This window comes from Atta cephalotes, assembly GCF_000143395.1.
Source record: "Atta cephalotes unplaced genomic scaffold scaffold00003, whole genome shotgun sequence".
Classification (NCBI taxonomy): Eukaryota; Metazoa; Arthropoda; class Insecta; order Hymenoptera; family Formicidae; genus Atta; species Atta cephalotes.
In genome coordinates this window covers 1012924-1037735 of record NW_012130067.1, presented here as the reverse complement: position 1 = coordinate 1037735, position 24812 = coordinate 1012924, and the positions used below count along the sequence as shown (strand labels likewise).

The 24812-nt window shown below is 26.4% G+C and overlaps 3 protein-coding genes across 3 annotated transcripts; 1 reads left to right on the top strand and 2 right to left on the bottom strand.

The window, feature by feature from the left end:
- Positions 1 to 4732: 4732 nt before the first annotated feature.
- On the top strand, positions 4733 to 6594 carry LOC105624860 (trafficking protein particle complex subunit 4). The gene is made up of 3 exons (XM_012206215.1): positions 4733 to 4913; positions 5363 to 5684; positions 6116 to 6594. The coding sequence occupies exons 2-3, from the start codon at positions 5510 to 5512 to the stop codon at positions 6592 to 6594; spliced, it is 654 nt and encodes a 217-aa protein (XP_012061605.1). The 5' UTR covers positions 4733 to 4913; positions 5363 to 5509.
- Positions 6595 to 7073: 479 nt separating this feature from the next.
- LOC105624849 (xanthine dehydrogenase) lies at positions 7074 to 16599 on the bottom strand. Its single transcript, XM_012206204.1, has 24 exons — positions 16462 to 16599; positions 15325 to 15382; positions 15122 to 15218; positions 14679 to 14914; positions 14254 to 14501; positions 13817 to 13958; positions 13582 to 13749; positions 13370 to 13446; positions 13054 to 13260; positions 12645 to 12829; positions 12223 to 12336; positions 11961 to 12102; positions 11594 to 11890; positions 10945 to 11067; positions 10033 to 10388; positions 9690 to 9864; positions 9389 to 9580; positions 8924 to 9073; positions 8671 to 8844; positions 8395 to 8523; positions 8082 to 8324; positions 7518 to 7772; positions 7197 to 7364; positions 7074 to 7118 (listed from the first exon to the last, which is right to left on the bottom strand). The coding sequence occupies exons 1-24, from the start codon at positions 16597 to 16599 to the stop codon at positions 7074 to 7076; spliced, it is 4119 nt and encodes a 1372-aa protein (XP_012061594.1).
- Positions 16600 to 19367: 2768 nt separating this feature from the next.
- On the bottom strand, positions 19368 to 22091 carry LOC105624839 (glycosylphosphatidylinositol anchor attachment 1 protein). The gene is made up of 10 exons (XM_012206194.1): positions 21950 to 22091; positions 21646 to 21863; positions 21419 to 21575; positions 21128 to 21336; positions 20842 to 21059; positions 20422 to 20606; positions 20214 to 20338; positions 19953 to 20149; positions 19726 to 19893; positions 19368 to 19647 (listed from the first exon to the last, which is right to left on the bottom strand). Exons 1-10 carry the CDS (start codon positions 22089 to 22091, stop codon positions 19368 to 19370), a joined length of 1899 nt encoding a protein of 632 aa, XP_012061584.1.
- Between the last annotated feature and the right edge of the window lie 2721 nt (positions 22092 to 24812).

Genomic DNA, 24812 nt, shown 5'->3' with positions numbered 1-24812 from the left:
ATTGCATAATTTTTAATCTACGTACTTTTAACACAATCTTAGAATATTTCTTCAACTATGTCAATTCCATTATCATTTCTGATTAGGAGGCTATGTATTAGAAGGTCCAAATATAATAGTCCTATATAATGCATTATGTACTTTTTTTTTAATTATACACATATATTATACACATATATTTATTTATAATTATATACATATACAAGGTGCCTTTTAAAAGTTATATAGTCTAAAAGGGGATAGATAAAAATAATTTTCAAAAAAATTGATTTTTTTAAGATCACATTTAAAAGTCATCATTTTTTAAATGGAATTATGATTTCTTTTTACATAATATGATTCTAGTTCTTCTGCATATAAAAATATTAAGGCATAAGATAACAAAAAATCAATAATTTACGAGGTTTTATGTTATTTTGGTTATTTTAACAATTCTTTTATATACAGAATAATTAGTGTCATTATAAGATATAAAAAAAATATAATTTCATTTTAAAAAATTAACAATTTATTGTACATTTTATTGTACATTTTATGTACAATTTATTGACTTTCATGTAATCTTAAAAAATAAATTCTTTCAAAAATTAATTTTTTCATTAATTTGTCTCTTTTCAAACAATACAACTTTTGTCTGAATTTTTTGATAAATGCTTCGTTTTCAAGACATTCCACTGTTTTCAATAAAATAAAATTTAAAATATAATACATTACGTATATACACATTCATTACATATATATAATCATGAATGTATATAATATGTATTCGTATCTTTATTATTTGAAAATGGAACAATTGCTTTACTTTTAGCTGTTAAAAATAAATATTTTTATACAAAAAGCTGTTTTCATGCACATTCCTTAAAATTTAATGTAAAAATCGAATTTATAATCATTTATAATTTATTAGTTCATTTAAGTTTAAAAAAATAATTTTATAGACGGAAATGTGTATTGCTAATTGATATACAGAGTGGATAGTAAATGCTTTAAAATATTTTTAGGGGTAATTTTTCACATAAATGCAAAATGAAAACTTAATATGTCGGTTTCAAAGATAGATGTCAAAATCGAAAAAAAATTTCATATTTTTTTCAAAAATTTTGAAAATCAGGATATTTTGGCCCTCAGGTTATTTTGATGAAACTTTCAAAATGACCAAAGTAATTTTTGAATTTCTTGGAAAAAACAAATTTTTTTAACTTTGACCTCTTGTATCTTTGAAATTAAGCCATTTCAGATAAATAGTCATATAAAGTTTCGAATTTATGTGAGGAATTACTCCTTAAAATGTTTTAGAGTATTCAGTATCCACTCTATAATATTTCCTCTTATTTACATTTAACCCAACATAATCAATGTTACATTTGTTTGATTTAAATTTTTACTTGATGATATTAAGTGAGAATTTAAATCAAATAATATAACATTGATTATGTTGAGTTAGATTTAAATAAAACAATAAATTTTGAAAACTGATAATTAATATAGATGTTAACATTTATTCAAATCGATAAATACGTTTCTGAATCTTAATTAATTATTTTAAATAAAAATCATATAAACGCATACATTATACATATCAACACAATTTCTTAAAAATATCTAAATAACTATCTGATATTTATTTTTAATAAAGCCTTTTAAAATTTTTATACTCAAAATAATTTTCTTTGTAATAAAATAAATTAAATATTTTTTGTAATGTATTGAATTTAAGCAAGGAATAATAAACATTGATGATGAAATAATAAAACAATGAAACATGTTTCAAATTATCTCTGTTAAAAAATAATCATTATTGGAATTCCATTTTCATTAAATATATTGCCGTCTATATAATATATGATCTCGTACTATTTATCAAAATATGACTGATAAATCAAATTCTGGCAATAGAATATATCAAGAGAATTCATTCACATTAAAAAATTTGAATTATTTTATTACTGTGTATTTGAACTGTTTTATTAATTATATTAATAAAATAAAAAAAAATGAAATATATGATAACATGAAATAAGAAAGACATGTTCTTAAGATTGTTATACATTTATATTTATTATGATAATGTAAAATATCTCGAATTTATTGTTTCTTATTATAGAGTTTATATGCAAACTTAAATTATGAAGCCAAATTGTTCTAACAGATCAAAATCAAAACATTTGAGCTTTCGAAAATTCTAACATTTTAAACACTACGAACTAATAATAAACGAACTACTTTGATTCGCAATAGTTAAAGGACAAATATTTATAGTAGAGGCAGCAAGGAAAATTATAGCGAAAATTAGTTTTAATTAAAAAAATGAGAAAAATCAATTTTTGCTTGTTTCTTTTTGTATTGCGCACGCGCGCGCGTGTGTGTGTGTGTGTGTTTTGCTTATAATATTACATTGTATCTAAATTCCGTATCAAATTGTGGTTTAAATATATAGTTTTCGTACTTGAATAATCTGAACAATTTTTAGTTCGAACTTTACATTCGCATTACTAGAAGTGTTCAATAATCACAAAATTGTGAGCAATACTTATTATTATATGAAATAATACGAATAAATGAAAATACATACTTGTTTATTAATAATAAAATAGATAAACTTTATTACATTTTTAAATGTAAAAATGCCATATTTTTTATAACTAAATAAAATTTTGGTACAGTACTAATTAAACATATAAATTATATTTAAAGACATCTTATTAATCACTTTTATGATTATATTAACACTGCTCGCATTCGATATCATTTCTTTTTGTGAGCGATATGTAAGCAGTTATATACATTTATTTTATATTTAATATAAACTGGAAAAATGAAAATATATTATTACGTCACACGTTCGTAATCTTTAATTATAAGGAAACGAATACTACGTCACTGAAAGTTAATACTGTAAACCTTTCTAGTTTTTCAAATAACATTTAAGTGCTTTTTACATATATACATCAAATATATACTTGCATTTTAAAAAATTATGTAGATTTGATTCAGTGACTGCTTGTTAATTATAAGAAAATTAATGATATATTAATAGATAGAAAACAAAATCATCTTTTAGGTGACAATTTGTAAAATTCTGTGTAAAATTTCTTTTCGATATATTCAGCTTTCTGGATTCACTTAGACAAGTGCAAATTCAAGCACTTTTTTTTAGAGAAGTGTAAATCAAGCAGAATTTTTTAAGCTGAGTTTAATCGAATCGAATTTTATTTCTTTATTCGAATCTGAACTGAATCGAATTGATAAAATTTTATCTTGAACCAAATCGTTGAAACGCTTTTAATTAACAACATAACTATTATTAATTTGAATTTCAATATGTAGATAATAAAAAAGATTTATATCCATTTGACTTATTAGCGGAAAATATGATTTTATAAGATATAAGTTATATAAGATAATGATTTTATATAAGATATAGATTATATATAAGATATAGATTTTGTATGTGTGATTTGTATTCGCGAATCTCTTAGATTCGAAATTTTTGAATAGTTTATATTCGAATCATAGAGATTCAAGTTCAAATCGAATCGAATCTTATCTGATTTGATTCGATTCAGATTCGAATATCGAATAGTTTTTAGTTTTATTAATAGTTTGCCATACAAGATTATATGGACGATTACTTTTATTATTCTCAAATTAAAATTTTTTTAACAATTATTTATTATATTATTATTGTGAATAATTATATTTTCATGTTATTATAAAGTAATATAAAAGTAATATAAAATTATAAAGCATGATTCTCAAACTGTTATTATCGTAAAATTAATTTAAAAAACATGACCATTAAATAGGTATATCTGCTGAAATTAGAGCAATGTAATACTTACAAGTAAAAAAAGATCTATCCAAAAGATATAGATTTTAAAGATATAGAAATTAAACATGTATGTAGAAATTTTATATTTAAAGCAATAAGATGAGTAATCGTTCACATGATTGTTACGAATTGTATATTATCATTGTATATTACAATTAGATCCTAATGGCTAGAATATTACTGTATAAACTTTAAAAAGATCCTGTTAATATTTGCTTGCAGGTATAGAATGTATATTGTATTTTCATGATACGCCTCAAATTTTAATATGCTAAAGTTCTAATTATTTTTAATTTATTTTAAGATTTAAAAAAATTTTAAAATATTTTATAATAAAATTTACTGTTCAGATAAATGTTTATTAAGTTAATCTGATCCCTTATTATATTCCGGTCCTCCAGTAACCTCCAACAAGCCATTTTAGCCATCACTCGTTATTCGTTAAAAAATTATTAACAAGAAAAGTTCTGCTATATAAAACAAAAATCTCGTAATAGATTTCCTACTTGAATAATTCAACGATTGATTAATTATTATATATAATATTTAATTTCAATGATTGATATCTTGGGTCGCAGGGCAGAGCAACGCTTTTTTTTCTACCAGATTCTTTCGCTTCATACAAAAACGCGTCGAATAAACCTAATTTTATATAGTTTTAAGTAATATTATAATTTTAATTTGTGGATGTAGCACAGACTCGCACCACATCAATCTTCGACATTTTCTGTGCTGCTTTGTGCTATAATTTTATCGACAGGATTAGAAAATTGATGTAGCCATGTAGTATATGAACCAAAAATGGATGTACTGGCGCTAGTGTGCTCACATCGTAGTATTTACTATTTCATGACAGATTTCCTAACCTGAATTCCTGAATAGTTATCAATTTTACCGATTAATATCTCGCTTTGCGGAGCAGAGCGACATTTTTTTCTATCAGATTTTTTCACAAAAACTTGTCGAGTGTATGTCTAATTTCATCAATATTGGAGAGAAAAGAACTGAAGTATTTATCGTTTCATGCAAAAACGCATCGAATAAGCTTAATTTCAACATTGCAAAAGAAAGGACTAAAGTAAATATTTAGCAAATATTTTAGACTGATCTCATTTCAGCATTGAAAAGATATCGAATCGTTATTTTTTAAGTAATGGCAAAACTGATTTTACAACGAGTCGATAGTCAGAAATCTTAAGTCTTTATCAGTCTTAATCTGAACAGATGATTATAATTGTTTGCATCTATAAGTTATTAATTGTATAGTGAGCGTTTAGTTCAACTAATGAGAAAGAGTAAAATCAAATTTGGTCAGTCTTAAAAAAATCAGTTAGTTTTAATTGTACAAGTTGGTTATTGACTACTGACTCATTGAATTAATACAACAAGTTACTTTTGAGGATCAATAAACAGTATTAATTATATACTTTTTTAATTTGATAATGAGTAACGATAACTTGTTACTTTTAAAAAGCTTAAAACTTGTAACTTTTCCCACAATTAATAATTTTTTCACAATTTCTTTAGGTAGAAAGAGACTCAATAAATATATTTTATTAAAATGTAAATAAAAATCAGTAAACTAAATATTTACTGAATACAGAACCAAAGGGACATATGTCAAAAAATTTAAACATTAATTTCAAGATATATAAATAGAAAAAGAATTACAAAATGGTAATATATGGTGTTTATATTGTATCTAAATCTGGTGGTTTGATCTTCAATCATGATCACAATGTCCCGAAAATTGAGGTCGAGAAATCCTTTAATTTTCCACTCAATATTAAATTAAACTATGAGAATAAAAAGGTAGTGGTAGCTTTTGGACAAAAAGATGGAATACATGGTAAGAATATTATCTATTGTAATAAAAAAATCATTTTGGAATTATAAAATGAAAGAAAAGTAAAGGCTTTAAACTTTGCAATGTTAGTTCATATGTTCAAATAATAAAAAAGTTTATATATACATATAGAGTTTATATATTTATAAAATTTTAAATAAGATTCGAATATACTGTATATCTTAATGACATTAAATATTTCTTTTTTTTTCTTTTACAGAAACTATAACAATTATAGACAAAAACTGTAATCTTAAAGCTTAATGTTTTTGATGTTTTAAAAAAATTTGTTTTAATGATCAATGTACAATAATGAAACAAACTTGGGTATTATTTTTCTTTCATATTGGGTATTCTTATAATATGTCATTAAATATTTTAATAAAGTACCAAAAAACAGGAATAAATATACGAGAGAATCAAATATTTTTCAGTTGGACATGTATTAACAGCTGCAAATGGAATTGCAATCACAGGACGTGAGCTTGAAGATGGAAGAGACATCCTCGAAATGTTGGAGCAACCAGATAATTTCCCTATAACATTGAAATTTAGTCGGGCAAAAATGACGACAAACGAGAAGATATTTTTAGCTTCAATGTTTTATCCTCTTTTTGCAATAGCAAGCCAACTGAGCCCAGAACCACGAAGTTCTGGGATTGAGATTCTCGAAGCGGATACATTTCGTTTATATTGTTACCAAACATTGACAGGTATTAAATTCATGATAGTAGCAGAGCCGTCACAACCAGGAATGGAAATTTTTTTGAAGAGAGTATATGATTTGTATGCGGATTATGCATTAAAAAATCCATTTTATGCGTTGGAAATGCCTATTCGATGTGAATTATTCGAAACTAATTTACAGACATTATTGGAAACTGTAGAAAAATCTGGAATAAGCAATGTTTAATATTTAGGTATTAATAAATTAATTTAAAATAATTAAAGTATATATATATATATATAAGATTGTAATGGCTCCCGCAATCATTTTTTTACTTTTATGGAAATGCGATAAACTGAATGATTCTCGCGCTAATTTAAATATTGGCCTTGTAATTGAATTTATGGGTTTTTTTCCCATCTAATCTGACATCAATTCTGTTGTTTTATGGAAAATATTTGTAAAATCATATGCATTAATAATACGATAATTCATGAGGTTTGAATTTATAATATAATAATAATGTAACTGTTATTAATGTAACTATTCTTATTTTATTCATGATTCCTTTGCAGATATTTATCTCTGTTAATATATATTAATTTATTTTTGTTTATATTATCTATGTATATTATATGTATATTATATGTATATTATATCAACATTTCTAATATTTTCATCTTTAAAATAGTTGAAAAATATAAACGTTCTTAACGAATCTTTATTCATGGCACTTTATTCCACTGCTGTCTTAAATCGGGCTCTGTAATCTGCAAAATAAAAAGTTGAAGTATCTTAATAATATGTAAGAAGGACGAAAGATTAAATTAAAAACTTAATTGTAATACCTTCATTGTTAAATTATCTATGCAAGCATTACGTATACGTGCAGCAGTTGCAGGTGCATCAAATCTAAAATATTTATGAATATTCATATCTTTACGCGCAGCCTTAATTGCTTCCTTAATGGCAAAGAACGCAGATGACGCCAGAAATAACGGTGGCTCACCAACAGCCTATTGTATTCAAATTATTTTTTAATATAAGAAAACAAGTATATATAATATAACAAGTATATAATATTATTTTATAGTATATTGCTATCTTATTTCTTTTCTTTGAAATTAATGCATGCTATATAAAAATATTTGAATAAGAAAAAATTATACCTTAGAAGAATATACTGCTCTTGGATTGGAAACTCCTTTTAATAAGGAAACATTAAATTGTTGAGGTATATCGGTGAAGCCCGGTAATTTATACGCGCCAGGTCCTCTACTAAGTAAAGCTCCCGTTGGTGAATAAATCATTTCCTCTAATGTAAATAAACCGTACCCTTGAACGAAGGCACCTTCAACTTGTCCTATGTCAATGGCTGGATTTAAACTTTCTCCTAGATCCATAACAATGTCTGTCCGTAAAACCTATACCGATTGAAAAATATCAATATTCGTTTTATAAAATCCCCATGCTTCTATAACATATATTTTAAAATTTATAAAGTTATTATAAGTATCGTTTGTATATTCCTAATATAAAATTTGTGATAAAAATTATAACATTGATGTTTTAAAGAAATACATTTTAATCTTATAAATTATTAATTTTTTAATGATACTTTTTCGTACGAAATAATGTCATGAATTAAGTAGTGTAAAAGAATACATAATTGCTTTTTGAAAAAAATATTAATTGCATATCGAAAATTGCATAATTATACACATAAGATGTACCTCATGATCACCAGTAAGACAATCGATTTCCACTTCTGTACAAGCAACGCCATACGTAAAATAATTAAAGGGATTCCCTGTATTAGTTTCAAAAGAATATCCAATGTTGGGCGTTCGATAGAAACCGGTAGTGGACAGACTTATTCTTTGAAAATATGCTGCTTTTATCCACTCTTCCCAAGTACCTTTTGGATCGCTGTTAATTATCGGTTGTAAACGATTCATGATTTCCTGACATGCATTCTGAAAATTAATTTCTACAGTTTAATCGATATTTATTTGCATAAGTTATATATAAAATATTATTACACACCATAACAGCCATGCCATTGAGATCAGATCCACAACTTGCCGCAGTCGCAGATGTATTGGGAACTTTATCGGTAGCCGTTTCAACGATATGTATCTTTGCTGGGTTTATTCTTAAGATTCTGCTAGTAATCTGACATAATATAAAGAAAGAAGAAGAACTTAACTTCATTTTCTTAATTTCTATAGAGATTGCAATTTAGATTATGATTTATAAATGCAAATTTTATTTAAAATAAATATTTATATATAGGGAGACACAAGTGAATATTATTCATACTTGAATCATTTTTGTGTTTAAACCTTGTCCCATCTCAACGCCACTGTGACTGAGTAGCACTGATCCGTCAATATATACATGCACTAATGCACCCGCTTGGTTTAGGAATAATGCCGTAAATGCTATACCGAACTTTGTAGGTACAATCGCGAGTCCTTTTTTCTTAAATCGATTCTCTCTATAAAATTATTCATAATTGACTTTAATAATTTGTAATTTAATTTACAATTTATATACGATGCAAACGAATTACTTGCCTATTGTATCGTTGAATCTCAATTATTCTTTCACTATAACGGGAAGATGCTAGACATTCGCGCCAGCAGCGATCTAAAGTACAATTTATCAGTTGTTGGTTGTAATGCGTTAAATCACCTTCCTTATATAAATTTAATTCGGACAACTGTTGTAAAAAAATTTTTTCAATTATTAAATTTATTTCTATCTGCTTGTAATATATAAACTGAATATACAATTTTATACATGGTATTGAAATGTAGATGATAAGAAAGATAGAGAAAGGGAGAGAGAGTGATTTAAGGGCTCAAAATAAATTGAAATAATAAAACATTTTTTTTTAGAGTAACTTTGTAATTAATTAAATTCTTTTTCGAGAACATTGTATCAATGTTTATCGACCAACTTTGTATAATCAATAAATTTTATAAAAATAGAAAATTATTTCGTTGCATATATAACTTATAATACCAAAAATTACCTTGATGATATCTAGATTCAGATAATCAGCAATTTGTCGAATGATAGTTTCAGCTAAAAACATTCCTTGTGGTCCACCAAAACCTCGAAAAGCTGTGTTCGATGGTAAATTTGTTTTACACACATAGCCATATACTTCTGACACTGGAATTTTATATGAATTTTCAAAATGAAACATAGCACGTTCCAATACCTGGAAATATTAGAAAAAAATTCATGCTCTTTATGCTCGTGTACATTAGCATTATTATATAATTTTTAAGAAAAAAACTAATTTTCTCAATTTACACTTTATTACTCACCGATATTGATAAATCGTGAGAATAACCTCCATTGTTATATATGTGTACTTTTGCGACTTTGATAAGTCCATCATTATTACATCCAACTTTGTATTTAAATAAAAATGGATGTCGTGTTCCACTTATCATCATGTCTTCGTCTCTATCTAACATGCAACGAACTGGTTTCTGCAATCTATATTAAAATTTGGATAATACAAATTGACAAATCGGTATATGTAATATATATACAGTGTATATATATATATATATATATATATATATATATATGTGTGTATGTATAAAACATTACTATATATAATCTGTATATGTATTTCAATCAATATAAATTTTTTATACACACCTATGTGCTGCCAGTGCCACTGGTATCGCGAGTACTGCCGCACGAGATTCTTTTCCACCAAATCCACCTCCTATGCGCTTTACACGAACATTAACTCTGTTTATGTGTATATTTAAGACATGAGCGATTAATTTCTGTACTTCAGTAGGATGTTGCGTAGAACAAAATACTTCTAATTCATTTTCTTCACGAGGCACGACAATCACAGCATTTGTTTCCAAATAGAAATGTTCTTGACCACCTATATGTACTTCTCCTTCTAAAATATGGTCAGCTTCTGCAAAAGCTTTATCTGCATCGCCTTTAATAATACGCTTAGGAAATCCAGGGAAGAATGATTTATGCGTGATAGCGTCCTAAAAAAAAGTATTGGTACATTTAGATATATGTTATATAGTTGGAAAAATAATTTAAGAAAGAAAAAGTAATCATATTTTGTGAATATATAGGATAGTCCCTAAATTCGCGCTCGCGGAATACAAAACATACTTCAATAAAAATCTCAATAAAGATACTAATACGGCTAATTAAATAAGTACGTAACACTTGAATACTTAAAAATGATGTTTTGTGTAACAGCGGTTAAAATAATAAGAGAACAGGACGATCAAGATCGCAATATTATTTCAAACACTTTATTCATAATTTATTTCGTGACGAACAAATAAAATTGTTACCGTTACATATCATATAATTCTTTATATTGTAATTTACTGAAGACCTAATTCAGATCAAAACATCTAAATTAATGTTATATGCAATAAATTAATTTGCACATAACAATCAGTATTGGCTCTTAAGACGTTTTTAATTTTTAATCTTGATTTATTTTGGACTTAGATAAATTTTAAGTTGTTTAACGCATATAAATATTGTGTTTTAACTATTATTTTTTCGTATTAGTATAAATACCTCAATAGATATGATAATAGGTTCTAAATCTTCATATTCTATTTTAACCATATTTGCTGCAGCTTGAGCAGTAATTTGATCAGTAGCAACAATCGCACCAATTATTTGGCCTTGGCTGGTAACCTAAAGAAAAAGATTAATAAATTTTTAATTTCCTTCAAGGAATTATCGAAATTATTGTAAGATAGCAAACTTTTCGCCTACATAAAATTCGCCACATAAAATCATAAAGATAAAGTATATCATATTTTCAATTTCTAATTTGTTATAATAACGATTTGTTAATGACACAGTATTATTCATATACTGTAGTATCATTTGGTGTTTGAATTACTTTTTAAATTATTGAAATATAGTTGATAGCGAAACATGGCAATTTTGTAACAATATGTGAATAAGGATTCTGTTAACATTATTACAATTTTTCTTTGAGTATGATGTCATTATAATGCTAACTTTTGGTTTCTATGAAGAAAAATATATTTTCTAAAAATGTAGAAATAAAATAATTCCTGAAACGGTCAAGGAATCCATTAAAAGTTGTATTAATAAATGACAAATATTTTTTTTTGTTATTTCGCGCATATATCATATAAGGAAAAATTGCAGTTTTAACAAAAATAATTTATATCATTGTTTAAGAACTTACTTTTTCTGATACAAATATTTCTTCATCGTGAAACACAGGACCTATCCATCTTTTATCTTCTGCAATATCTTTCGAAGAGAAAAATGATATGACTCCTTCCATAGACAGTGCTTTAGATGGATCAATTTTCAAAATTTTTGCATGTGCTCTAGTAGATAAAACCAACGCTAAATACAATTCTTTTGCAAATTTAGGCATATCATCGCAATATATCGCTTCACCTGTTGCTTGCTTAAACGCACTAGTATGCACAATAGGACGTCCTATTAGATCATGTGACTTTTGATTTTTAGGTACCTGTTAGAAATTACAAAAATAATTTTATTGTATTTAAGATAATTTGTAAGTATTTAGATTAAAATATTACCACTTGATAATATTGCGAGCTTTTTGGTGCTTTATAATGGAAACAATCCGAAGCGCTTTCTAGTTCTTTTGACATATACTCCATGTCCGAAACATTTCTTGATAATTTCTTAGAGATGTGTACAAATGCTTTAAAAAATAAACTAAAAAACATATAATTTAAGTTGCTTGTAGTATGTTTTGTCAATTTATAATAATTATTCTCTTAATCAATTCCCTTAACTTAATTATTAATGTTAATTAATATCAATCTTATATCGAACCTGAGAGTAAGAGATCGACGATATTTAATCATTCCTCCTGGCGCATTATCAGCTAATGGCAATTCCTCAAGTAAGGAATCGTAAACCTCTTCCAATATTGATTTATTCCATTTTCTGAAATGATAGTGTCCATATAATAAAAATTAACTGTTTTTCCAATTCAAAGAAAAGAGAGACGTTTCTCTTGGTTTTTATGGTGAATATTTTATAATGAACTTTGACTTTCAAAATGTGATATAATTTCATTAAATCTTTAAAAAATTTTTATTAAAAATTATTATTATATAAAACATACTATTTTAATATACTGCAACTATGTATTCCTGAGACATTAATCTGTAACATTTTACTTTAGCCATCCTGTATATTAATTATACTTATGTAAACTTAATTGTGTAATAACTTGATGATATCAATATTACCTTCCAATTATTTTCTGACAAGTTCGTCTTGCTAAAATGGTAGTTGGTGCCATCCCACCAAATGCGATATGTGCTTCTTGAATTACATTCGTCTCAGAAATGAAATATACATTTAAGGCCATGTTAACAATGGCAATATCATCATCTCGCCGTTTTGCTTGTTTGTAGGCGATGAAAAATTGATTCTAAAAAAATTAGACATGAGAAACATATCAATAAGAAAAAAATCTTTACTTACGATGTTATTATATAATAATAATAAAAATTAACTTGAGACACGAATAATCTATCGTGTAATAAAAGATCGGAAAATTATTATATATTAGAAATTAAAACTTTTATTAATTATTGTTAATTAATTAATTATATTTTATTAATTATTAATTATTAATTATTAATTATTTTTTACCTCTTTTGTAAAAGGAATGTCAAGAGAAACTAGTACTTCTTCAGGTAAAACAACATTACGTCGATATCCGATGAAAAAGGTATGATCCATTAAAATGGTTCGATTTCCATGCTTCAAACTGCATAAATTTAATTTAATACCTGCAGCCATAAAGATTGGATTTAAATCTGATATTGGGCTTCCAGTCATTATGTTACCACCCACAGCCTAATTAATTAAGAAAAATTTATTATTCAAATTATTAAAATTTATTATTCACATTCTAAGTGACACATCCTAATATATCTATAATCAGAAAACAACTTATACTACTTACAGCAACATTTCTTATCTGTTTTCCAGCAAACCAATGTAACATATTTATTATTTCCATAAAGATCCTTGTATTATATTCTATCAGGAAAATATAATAATTGTATTCAATATCTAGTTATTTATATAAAACGCTCAAATTTTTTTACGCTTAGTAAGATTATCATACATTAAAGTTTATAATTATAATATTAATAGATATAATTCTAATATTACCAGGTTTTATTTTAACATAATGTCTTAGAGTTTCCTCAAGTTCAACCAAAGTTACGCTCGCACCTATTCTCAATGCCTCTGGTGTTTCAATAACTTTACACATTTCTTTTATTTGCGTTGGTTGTATAAGTATCGGGTATATTAAACGTCTGAATTTCATTTCAACCCCTATGTAATAATATAATTTTTTATATCTTGATATCGTAATATGTATTTGAAAGCGAAATATACGAACCGATTTCCGTGTTACCAATGATAATTTTAGCATTCGGATATTGTTCTTTAAGCGCAAGCAGTGTCTTTAAATTCATTGGTCTGTACCAAGTGATATCTCTTCCTTTCACTATCAGATATTGCTCATCTAGCTTAGAGTCCATCTATATAAAAAATTGAGTATAATAAGTATAATTGTGTATTTTATTTTTTTATATTATGATTTATCATTTATTTCGTACTACTTATTTAATTTTGTACTATTTTATACTCAAATTCTATAATAAACACATGTAAGATAATTTAAAAAGTAACTTTTAGATAACTCATAAAATAACTTTGCCGATCTTTATTTTGAGAATTCATTAGTAATTGCATGGTTTTATTAATTTTATTAATCATTTTTATTCTGTAGCTTGTACCATTTTACTTTAAATCTTTTCAACAATAATAACTTACTTTTAATTTTGGTGGAAATATTGGTTCTTGAGTAGAGTCGTACGGGCAGAATTCTTTAGAATTGAAAATTTCAGTTGGTTTAGATGTGAAAACCTTTTTACAACAAGAATCGCCCATTGAACAAACTTCTATGTTATTTGTCTCTTCTTCTCGTACGTTAGTCATCAATTGCGATCGTTCCCATTCCTCTGTAAAGGTCTTGAACCCTTCTATAATCGGTCTATATCCTGTACATCTGCATAAATTACCTATAAAATATGTAATCAATTAATTATTATTATTGTTTACACAATTATTTTATTAATGTATTATGTGTTTATATGTTAGTTGCACTATGTATGTTTATTTATACAAATCAATTTTATCTATATAAAGTTGTTACATAGATATATATATATACACACGCAATGCTCTAAATGCATTACCTTGAAATGCAGTTTCTAAATTTTTTATGGTCGGTTTTGGTATGCTGCGCAACAAAGCATACATAGACATGACTATACCAGGTGTGCAAAATCCACATTGCGATCCGTGTGCCATGGCAATACGTTCTTGTACTGGATGTAATTTAGTTTTTGTGCTACCTATACCTTCCACAGTGGTTACAGCTAAACCATGTACAGCGCATACCGGTGTTAAACATGCGTTAACAGCTAAATGACTGATTTCGATTTCGTACGATGTTAAGGAAATAAATTTTTCAGATCATTAAGAATTGATCAGATTATTTTTGTAAAATGTATTCACTATTCTTAAAGTAGCAGAGTGAAGACAACATAGTGATTCATCTAGTAGACCAAAACAGATGTCATTACGTCTTTCGACGTCATTCTGTTATTTAGGATGCATAAATGGATAAAAAGGATACATAATTTTTCCAGTGACACGATCAAATTTTGAAATCATAACTGTGCAAGCTCCACATCCGCCTTCTGCACAACCAAGTTTTGTACCAGTCAATCCAACTGAATCATTACAATAAGGATGAATAAATTGCTATCTGGTTAATAATAATATTTTTAATATGATATTTTTAATATATTAATTTAATAAATTTATGAAAAAGGATACGTTTGTTTCGGAGATACCATAGAAGTGTCCATTGTGGCTCTATATTTTTATCTAATACCTAAATCAGAGATATTGTATATAATATAATGTGTACGTATAATAAATAAAATAGTTTAGTAGAGTTTGCATTTCAAGACTGAAAAATCATTTTGATGCGCAGTTTAATTTAAAGGACTACATACGTAGTATACATATATATATGTATATATAAATTCACACAAAATTATACAAGTACTAAAGATTAAAGACATTTATTATTTCCTATTGATTATGTTCTAATCTTTTTAGTTACCATTATTTTTAGTATATTGTAAACTTATCTATTTAAGACAAAGATTTAACAGATAAATCTAATACAGGCTCTACTTTGAAATCGGTCTTTTTAAGAGTCATATATTTGTAATGTTGGAAGATTCGAATAATCATATTGGAAATAAATTATAATAAATTATATATAATCACAAAAAATAAGTATAGATCACACATTTTTTTGTTTCCCTGGCTAATTATTATTATGTTAAAATCGCAAAAAAATTTTTATCAATATTGCAAGAAGAAAACATTAAAATTCGGAAAAAGACCCTGCTGTAAATAATTACAATTACAAATAATTACAATTAATCTAACCTAATGAATTAGATTCTTAGTTTTTAACAGTATCTCAAATATATTCCAGACAACTTTTACATATTAACTTTGCCAATTTAATGTTAATCTATTTTTTGGAAATATATTTGAGGAGATATGTGCAATAACAACACTCCTATTTTTTGATCGCTAATAATTTAACTATATGATAGTAATACTTGTAAAATGATAGCGTTTACATTTTGTGTGTAAAGAAAATAATTGAAATATACTGAGGAAGATCCGAAGGTTGAAATAACATATATATATTTTGTCTAACATATGTTATTATTTTTTACTCTATATCTATTGTTTACATAGAATAAATTAGAATTATTTATATACTTTATTCTGTGTTGGTTTGAAAAATAAATTTATAATTTATTAATTTTTAATTTATGTAGAAATTTTGAAAAATTATATGAAGAATTATATGAAGAATTTTAAGAAAAATTTTCGCTAAAAATGTATCTAAATCAAGAATAAATTTATAATATTAATAGATCGTACCTCCTTTCCATTCACATAAAAGACAAGAGTGCTTGATGGTACTTCTTGTAGTTCATTGCTATTTAAATCTTCATGAAATTCGTTGTGATTTATGTTTCCATTGTACATAAACAGTTTTTCCGTACAATTTTTTTCCATTTCCAATTGACACTGTTATACTTCTTTAATTCGCTGTAATATGCACTCGCATCAATATCTACAGCATTAGATGTAGGAATTCATTACACAATATATGCAACGTAAGATGTTACTATGAAATAAAAATATCGCGATTTAAGTAATACTTAACAATTTTGCTTTGTCAAAGTGCAATCATGATGTAATCTTCACAGTATTGAACACTATCAAAACAAGATAAATAAAAGTCGTTATCTTTTTTAATTTGTAAGATTATATCATTAATCACAAATACTCGATGACAATTAAACACATGTATTACATTCTACTTCTGCTCACAATAATTCTGCTCTCTTTTTCAATCGGTTATAACATTTATAAACTTATTTACATTCGCGAAAAATGTATTTATGCGACAGCGACTCAGTTTCGTTACTAACAGCAACTTCCCCCACGTTAAAGCCAGATTATAGTTAATTATAGCTGATTAAGCCTAGCTGATGACTCAAAGACGTGCGCTCAACATATGTACATATATAATATATAATGTATATATACATTCGATATATAATATTTTGTAAAATGCTTATCATAGTTTTCATTTATGAAATATGTGGAATTTATCAAAAAGTTTATATTAAACTTCCATCGATAATATATTAAGTCACTTATAAAAATAAACAACAAACACGATTAATTTTTTGTTCTTCAATCGATTTTTTTATGGCATTGTAGATATATATATAAATAATATATATATATATATATGTATATATAATATAAATAATATATATATATATATAATATAAATAATATATATATTATGTATATATATTATTATATATATCCGAAATGTAGACTATCTTACTCCATCAATAACAGTGTGCACATCATATGTAAGAGCGAGATAGCTAACCGTAATATTTATAATTCGTCGGAAGTATGTCGTTACTATATTATTAATTTATATGTACCTCACAGAAACATTATATTGAAAATCCATAATTAATTAATTATATTATTAAAAAGATTGAATAACACGGCTTGTAATCCTTTCAAGGGACTGGGTTTTTTAAATTTTTATTTGAAATAATTTTAGTAAATAATAAAAATTATTATTTAGTTCTAAATAAAAGTATTACATAGTAAATAACAACAAACACTATTATAAAATTAACATTAAAAGATTATTTTTGTGTGATAAACCTGAAAACAATCAACAGAGCTCAATATTACTCTTTATATTGAAATCTAGATCTTTTGTTAGTAATTTTCTTCGCTCCTGTAGTACAAGCAATACATCTTTTTTATTCTTTTGGATGATTTTTATCTTTTTCAATATAAAAACGAAAATGTCTAGCTATCAGAATCCTTAAAGGATCAGATAATCGAAGCTTTAGAGACCAATTACAGATTTTCGCTCTGAATCATGCTTTTCAATGATACTTTTAATTAGTTGTAATTTGAAATTAGAAAACGATAAATTTAAAAGATTTTTCGTTTTAAATAGAACATAATCATTGAAAATAACAAGATCAATCAAGTAAAAAGCTATTTTTTTATCTTTTTACGAATTGTATGACAAAAATTAATGATAACATATCAAAATGTAGAATAGTAACATTTATGAAAGGTTGTTTACAAATTTCTGTGTATTAAACTTCCTATGTCCTCAATCAAAATATATACATATATATATGTATATATCGACAAAACTAAAATATAAGATAAATTTGAATAATTATTATCGCGATTATTATCTTCATCATATCGCATTTATTTGTATTCAATTTGTTGTATTCAATTAACTTACATATCAAAATCTATATAAATCTTTTTATAAATTAAAAAATTAGATTTATTTAAACAAATTATATTCTTATATTTTTTTATTGCAAAAATTTTTATTATTATAAACATTTCTTTTACTATTTGATCACTAGAATATTTGAATAATTTAAGAAATAAATAATATAAGCAAATATGTCATTTAAAATTTGGGATAAAAGGAAAAAGTTATAAATGAATTATGAAGTCATTGTTAAAAACCAAAACAAATATTAGGAGTGTAACATGTAATTTTTACATAAATTTTTACATATATTACGTATCATAAAACGATATAAATGATATAAATTTTTGCGAAATAAAGATTGTTAAAAAAAAAATCGAAGAAAAAACTTAAAGACAAACACACGTAACGCAAGAAGGTCACAATTGCGTTGGCATTTGTCACATTTGAATATCATGAATGATTAGATAAAATCATATGTAGCAATCAATACATAATATTTCATCAAAATCGTTGACAATTGAATAATACATGACATCATCTGTATAAATATGTCAATGTGGCGCGGAATTTTAATTGTGAAAAAACTCACGTACAGTGCTCTCAGTTTTCGTTTAATGATATTTTATCTAGACGTTTATATTGTAATTGATATTTTACCTAGCAACGCTCGTCCAATGCTATCGCATTCACTGCACGCACTAAACTAGTTGAGGATCGACAATAAGAATATCGCAAGGGTTATCATCATGGGGAGATAATATATCTATTGGCTGACGTATTATTGACGAACATGAAGTCTCACGAGAAAATAAGTTGATCTCCGAGGACTTCTTTCGAAATTCAGTTCTTCGACTTTGCTGAGAGCAAATAATTTTTATTGGATACTTATCACAAGTTAAATTAATCGATTTATTATAAACGCAAGAAAAATTACATCGATAAGATAATCTGAATAATTCGATCAAAAAATTCTATCGTGAATTACACAACTGTTTTATCGTAAGGGGGTCGCGATGCTAGAATGCATAACATTCCAAAATAACATCCACATTGGTAACATAACAGCAGTGGCGACATTGTAGAACCAATTACCATATATCATAGAATCAACAATGCTGAAAACAAGTGCTTGTTTATTGGCGCGATAGCTTCTGAGAAACAGGGATAGAATGGGATCGGTAGGAAAATTAAGATATGTGTAACCCATTACGACAATCGCCGACGAAATAAATGGATGCAGCATGATCCACATGATATATTGGCAGCAGCGGAATCTGTAAAAGCGAAATGTTAATTTCAAACATGCGAATTTCAAACATGAGAATATGAGAATCAATTTCAATCGCGCTCACCTGGACGCAGATTCATGATGCGGTGTTATCAAAAATACAATTGGCACATATATAACGGCCGTCACTAATGCTAAAGAGAAATTGTGCATAGCTATACACATTAATGCGGTAGCTAGCTCGATTAAAGCAATAACGAATACGAGCAATATATTTTCGTATTTGATTGATCTACAAATTATATTCATTAGTAACGCGCAATTAAATCGTGCAATACTTTCTTGTTTTACCTCTTCAGATAAAAGCGCCCAAATATCGTGAGAATCGTGATTAAAGCAAAACTGATGTATAATGAATCCTCTGTACGTAAATTCAACATTTGTGATCCGATTAAAGTGAAAATTCGAGGAGAAGCCATTATTAGTACTCCAAATATGTGCGCCCACAACACTTCGGAAGCGATATTTCCAATGTCAAATTTGTCGACCTGTTTAGTAAAATAGAAATATTTGTGGAATCATGATAAAAAATATAAAGTAGAATTTTGCTACCTTATTTGATAAACTTTGTTTATTCTTTTTTGTTTCATTATTTGATGTTTGTAATCTTTGCCAAATAGAAAATGCCTTTATAAATAAACTAGCGATTATTAGTACCAAAGGTCGCATATATAATCCTGCAAAATAATTTTTATTTATTCATTTATCTGAGTTTAAAAAATTAAAATGTATTCAAAAGATATTTATTTCTTTTTCTTACCAATAGAAATGTATCGATCGGTAGAAGGTAATAAATAGAAAAAATACGATTGATGGAAACGCTCTAATAAATTGTTAAGTGATCTCACTATACTTTCTACTATGCGTCCTACTTGATAAAAATTTGTTCCTGTTTCTTTTCCAGATTTTTTGAAACCTTCTAATGTAATGGCTTCAATACCGAACCTAAAGACAAATTTTAGTTAAATGTGAAAAATAATATTACTAAAGACATAAAAGATTAAAATCTAAATATACATGTTATATATTACATGTGTTAAATAAAAAATATTTTTTAATTTAATAAGTCTAAAAGTGTCTCTACTAACTTAATAAGTCTTTAATGAGTGTTTCTACTGATTTATTTTGTCCAATATTATACATACGCACATACATCTCTTTCTTACTTTATAAATTGTACCTGTGGAAGAGTCCATGATTACCAGTTGGAACACCAGTAGCTTGCGTCGCTACCATGCTCATTAACGTGTTAAAATGATACCACCAACTTTTAAATTTATCCCTGTAATTAACGTCAAATCGACGTTGGAAAGACTGTTGAATGCCTTCTTTAGCTATCATGTTTTGTGCTAAGTTAAAAAGATCTAAATTAGGAAGTTGTCCATTTAGACCTTCTACCTAAAAACAAAAATGATTTTGATGATGGATATAATAATATATATATAGAGTTTTCAAAATTTATGTACCTTAACATCAATTGACGTGATTTTCATTGCATGAAACTCAAGATTAATAGCAGCTTGGATAGATCCAGCTCTGCCAGATAAATCTCCTGCTAGCAAGATTCCTTCCTGGCCACTGGTAGATCCATGATATGCATCTAGCCATGCTTGCATACCCAATTGCTCATGTTCCGTTACAAGAAATATTATATCTTTTGCCCAATATTTTTGTTCTATAAACAAATTATTAATTATTAAAAAATATACTATATCATTTATTAATCATTGAATAGTAATTTACAGAGAGTAATTTACTTCTGCAAAACTTTGCGAATGCAAGTAATAGAGCTACCGAAGGTGCAGTATCTAAATATATGCTGTTGATAGGTCTATATGGCACACTGACTACAATAGCTTCGGTACTGGATGCTCGTGGAGCTCTGACAATACCATAAACATTTTGTCCTACAAACTGTAAAATTTTGCACACATATATATGTGTAAAAAGTAAAAGATTATCATTTATTTTAAAATTATATTACCTTTTGTTCCTGAAATGGATAAATTAAAGAAAAATTATGTACAAATACATCTAAATGAAGCTGACTGAATTTTGCCGAGAGCCATGCATAAGGCATATTATCTGGATATCTCTTCATCTCGTGACTAAGTTCATAGTAATACTGCTTTGACGTTTGTTCCAAGTTACTTTCTTTCGTGACTAATCCAGGTAATAAAGCATTCTCAGAAAAATAAGTATCTAAAAATTAAATTAATAAATACGAATTAAAATTATGGTATTATGCCTTTAATTCTAAAAAATTTGTATTTATAGAAAACACATACTGTCATTAAACGCCGGTAACGCTAGGAGCATTAGCCATACAACTCCTCCTATATATAATACAAAGCACAATGGTTTCTCCCATTTTAATAATAATTTTATGATTTTGCCGGTTCCAGCTCTAGGATCCGTAAGTAAACCCATCTTTGTTTTACAGACAAATTTAGTTCAAAATTTTAAAGTGCAATCACTCTTCACTTCTTAAAATGTCAATAATCTAACCTAAAATCTCATATACATCAAAGAGAAACCTAAGAATATTCATTGTTTCTTCGTGCATTCTATTTAGCGTGTGAGCGCTCACAAGCATTATTATCTTTGTTTAACGTTTGATAAAACAAGAATGAAATGATAAGTTTTGCAAATCGTGCGCAAGCGCAATTCGATTGTGAATATACCCTAACGTTTATAGCGCATCAACGTCCATTTTTGCGATATAGGAACTAGATACATCTATTTTGTGAAACTGTCGATAAAATCGTAATGTTGAAAATGAATATGATATGTGTCTGTGCTAATAAGATTTTTTTCTTTGCAATTATCATCTTTATTTATAATCAAACTTGGATGATAACATTAATGGTAAACTGAAAAAATTTAATTTAAATAAAAATTTTTTTATATAAAAACACTTGGTACTGTTAAATCGAATAAAAAAACCTATGAAAATAATTAATTTACACATGTACACAAAAATAAATTTATTCTCTAATGGAAAAATTTTTCTGAAACTTAGCAAAAATTTTGTTGAAATTGATATTTCAGTAAAAATATTAAAAATTTGCTAAAAATGATTTTTTTCAGCAAAAATTACTGGAATTGAACTGAAATTTCTCCTCAAATTTGTCCGAAAATTTTTGCATAAATTTTATGATATTTCTCTAAAAATATATTAAATATTCTTTAATATTTTGCTGGAAATATTGCAAAATTGTTATAGATACGTGAAAATTAGTTTTTATGCATTTATTTTTTACATAAATAATTTTAATATATGTATGAGATGACAATATAATATTTTAAATGTTTTTATTAGTACTATACAATTATATTTAACATTAATTATTTTTTTCCATACGTGTTCCATCTTTTTCACAACATCTTTGATCAGGTATGTTACAACTATATTAGCATATGGATCATTGAAGAAGCAGTTTCCAATCGTAGAAGTCAATACGCAATATTAGAACACCATAAACAATTAATTATCGAATTCGGAGAAAATGTTTTTTTAATCATAATTTTATTGTGTGTTTTCTAAAATATGATACTAATTATTAATCTATATTTTAGCACATAAAAACTAGATTAATTAATTTTCATTTTTTTAAATTTTAGCGAAATTCGCAGCAGTGGCAATTGAGCAAAAAACAAGACATTAATTGATGGCAATGAAGAAGAATAGAAGAAAAACTCTAAACAAAATATTGTAGAAGACTAATTCTAAAATATATAATATCATTTATAAACCGCTCTTTGAACTAAAGCAATATGCACGTTAAACATTATTTCGCAGTTGTAATATTCTTGAAAATTTTAAGCCTGGTTATTGCAGATTCAGGTAATAAACTAAGAAAATGTAGTTTTTAAAAGGAAAACAGTCAATGTAATAAATTGAAAACAATAAGACAAATATATTTAATATAGGACGTTCAATGATGTAAAAGAAAATTATATGTGATTATATACATACATAAATAATAGAAATATAAAAATAGAAATACAAAAAAAATAAAGAATGCAAAAATAAGGTAATAAAATAAAGTATAATGACTTAGATTTTTCTCTCTACTATTTATTGTTTCCAATGCTAACATTGTTCTCTGTATGATCCACAGAACCCGATTATTTTTTATTTACCATAACTCCTACTTAATTTACACTCCAACTTGGATTGAGTAGGAGTTATAGTAGGAACATATTGGAGCATGCAACGAATAAATTACCTTATATCTTCTTTTTCAGTATATAACACGTCGGGAATTGATTTATCTGAGTGCAAGATATCTCAACTAGGAATTGAGTATAAAGGTTTTATTAACATAACTGTTAGTGGATTTAGTTGTCAATTATGGACAGCCGCACAACTATTTCATAAAGTTAGTTTACGATACAAACCTGCATTCTGTGTGTGATAAGTAAAATAATATAAAAATATGATGAATGTCTCGAATTCTGCTTCATAATTTCTATGTATATGTTATTATCATTATGTCATTATTACAATATTATATCATTATTATATTATTATATGTTCCTATAAATATATATATATGATGTCCCAGAATAACCGTGACTTTATGCGCAAGTATCATCACACCTCGCACACTACTACAGCTGTCATAACTCAAGCAGTGCGCTTCCTAAGCGGTTCTCGTTCTTCATATGCTAAATGTATGCGACCGATGATGAGCGCGTTTTTGATGGTAGATCAAAGTCACAGTCATTCTGGGACACTCTGTATATTTTTTGAGATGTGTACAATAAAATGTTGCAAGTTTTTAAATTATGCAAGTACGTTTTATATGAATGTAAGTATTTTATTACATATCTATCATGGAAAATACTGTAAGCGGAGAAAAATGGACATTAACTGAAACCATTGTAAGATTATTGTGCAAATAATAACGACGATATTTGTTGCGCGCGTGATATTTCAACGCGGTTTATTATTAGTTATTAGTTATTTATTATTAGTTATTAGTAGTATCGTGATTTGCAAATTTAATTTTGTGTATTGTTGTGGGCATTTTTTATTAAGTATGGGAAAAAGTTATGTGTTTTAGTTTTAGTTACGTTACTACTTAACGGTAAACGGTAACCGACCGAACGTTTACCCTTACCTACCTAACTAACTATATATAT

Excerpts from the sequence above, each read along its gene's own strand:
- LOC105624849 (XM_012206204.1), bottom strand. The coding sequence starts at position 16,599 with ATGGAAAAAAATTGTACGGAAAAACTGTTTATGTACAATGGAAACATA. Across the intron at positions 13,959-14,253 it reads TATTTCCACCAAAATTAAAA|ATGGACTCTAAGCTAGATGA; the intron begins GTAAGTTATTAT and ends TTTTTTATATAG. Across the intron at positions 7,365-7,517 it reads GAGCAGTATATTCTTCTAAG|GCTGTTGGTGAGCCACCGTT; the intron begins GTATAATTTTTT and ends TGAATACAATAG.
- LOC105624839 (XM_012206194.1), bottom strand. The coding sequence starts at position 22,091 with ATGGGTTTACTTACGGATCCTAGAGCTGGAACCGGCAAAATCATAAAA. Across the intron at positions 21,337-21,418 it reads ATTCGCAAAGTTTTGCAGAA|AACAAAAATATTGGGCAAAA; the intron begins GTAAATTACTCT and ends ATTTGTTTATAG. Across the intron at positions 20,339-20,421 it reads CGATCGATACATTTCTATTG|GATTATATATGCGACCTTTG; the intron begins GTAAGAAAAAGA and ends ATTATTTTGCAG.
- LOC105624860 (XM_012206215.1), top strand. The coding sequence starts at position 5,510 with ATGGTAATATATGGTGTTTATATTGTATCTAAATCTGGTGGTTTGATC. Across the intron at positions 5,685-6,115 it reads ACAAAAAGATGGAATACATG|TTGGACATGTATTAACAGCT; the intron begins GTAAGAATATTA and ends AATATTTTTCAG.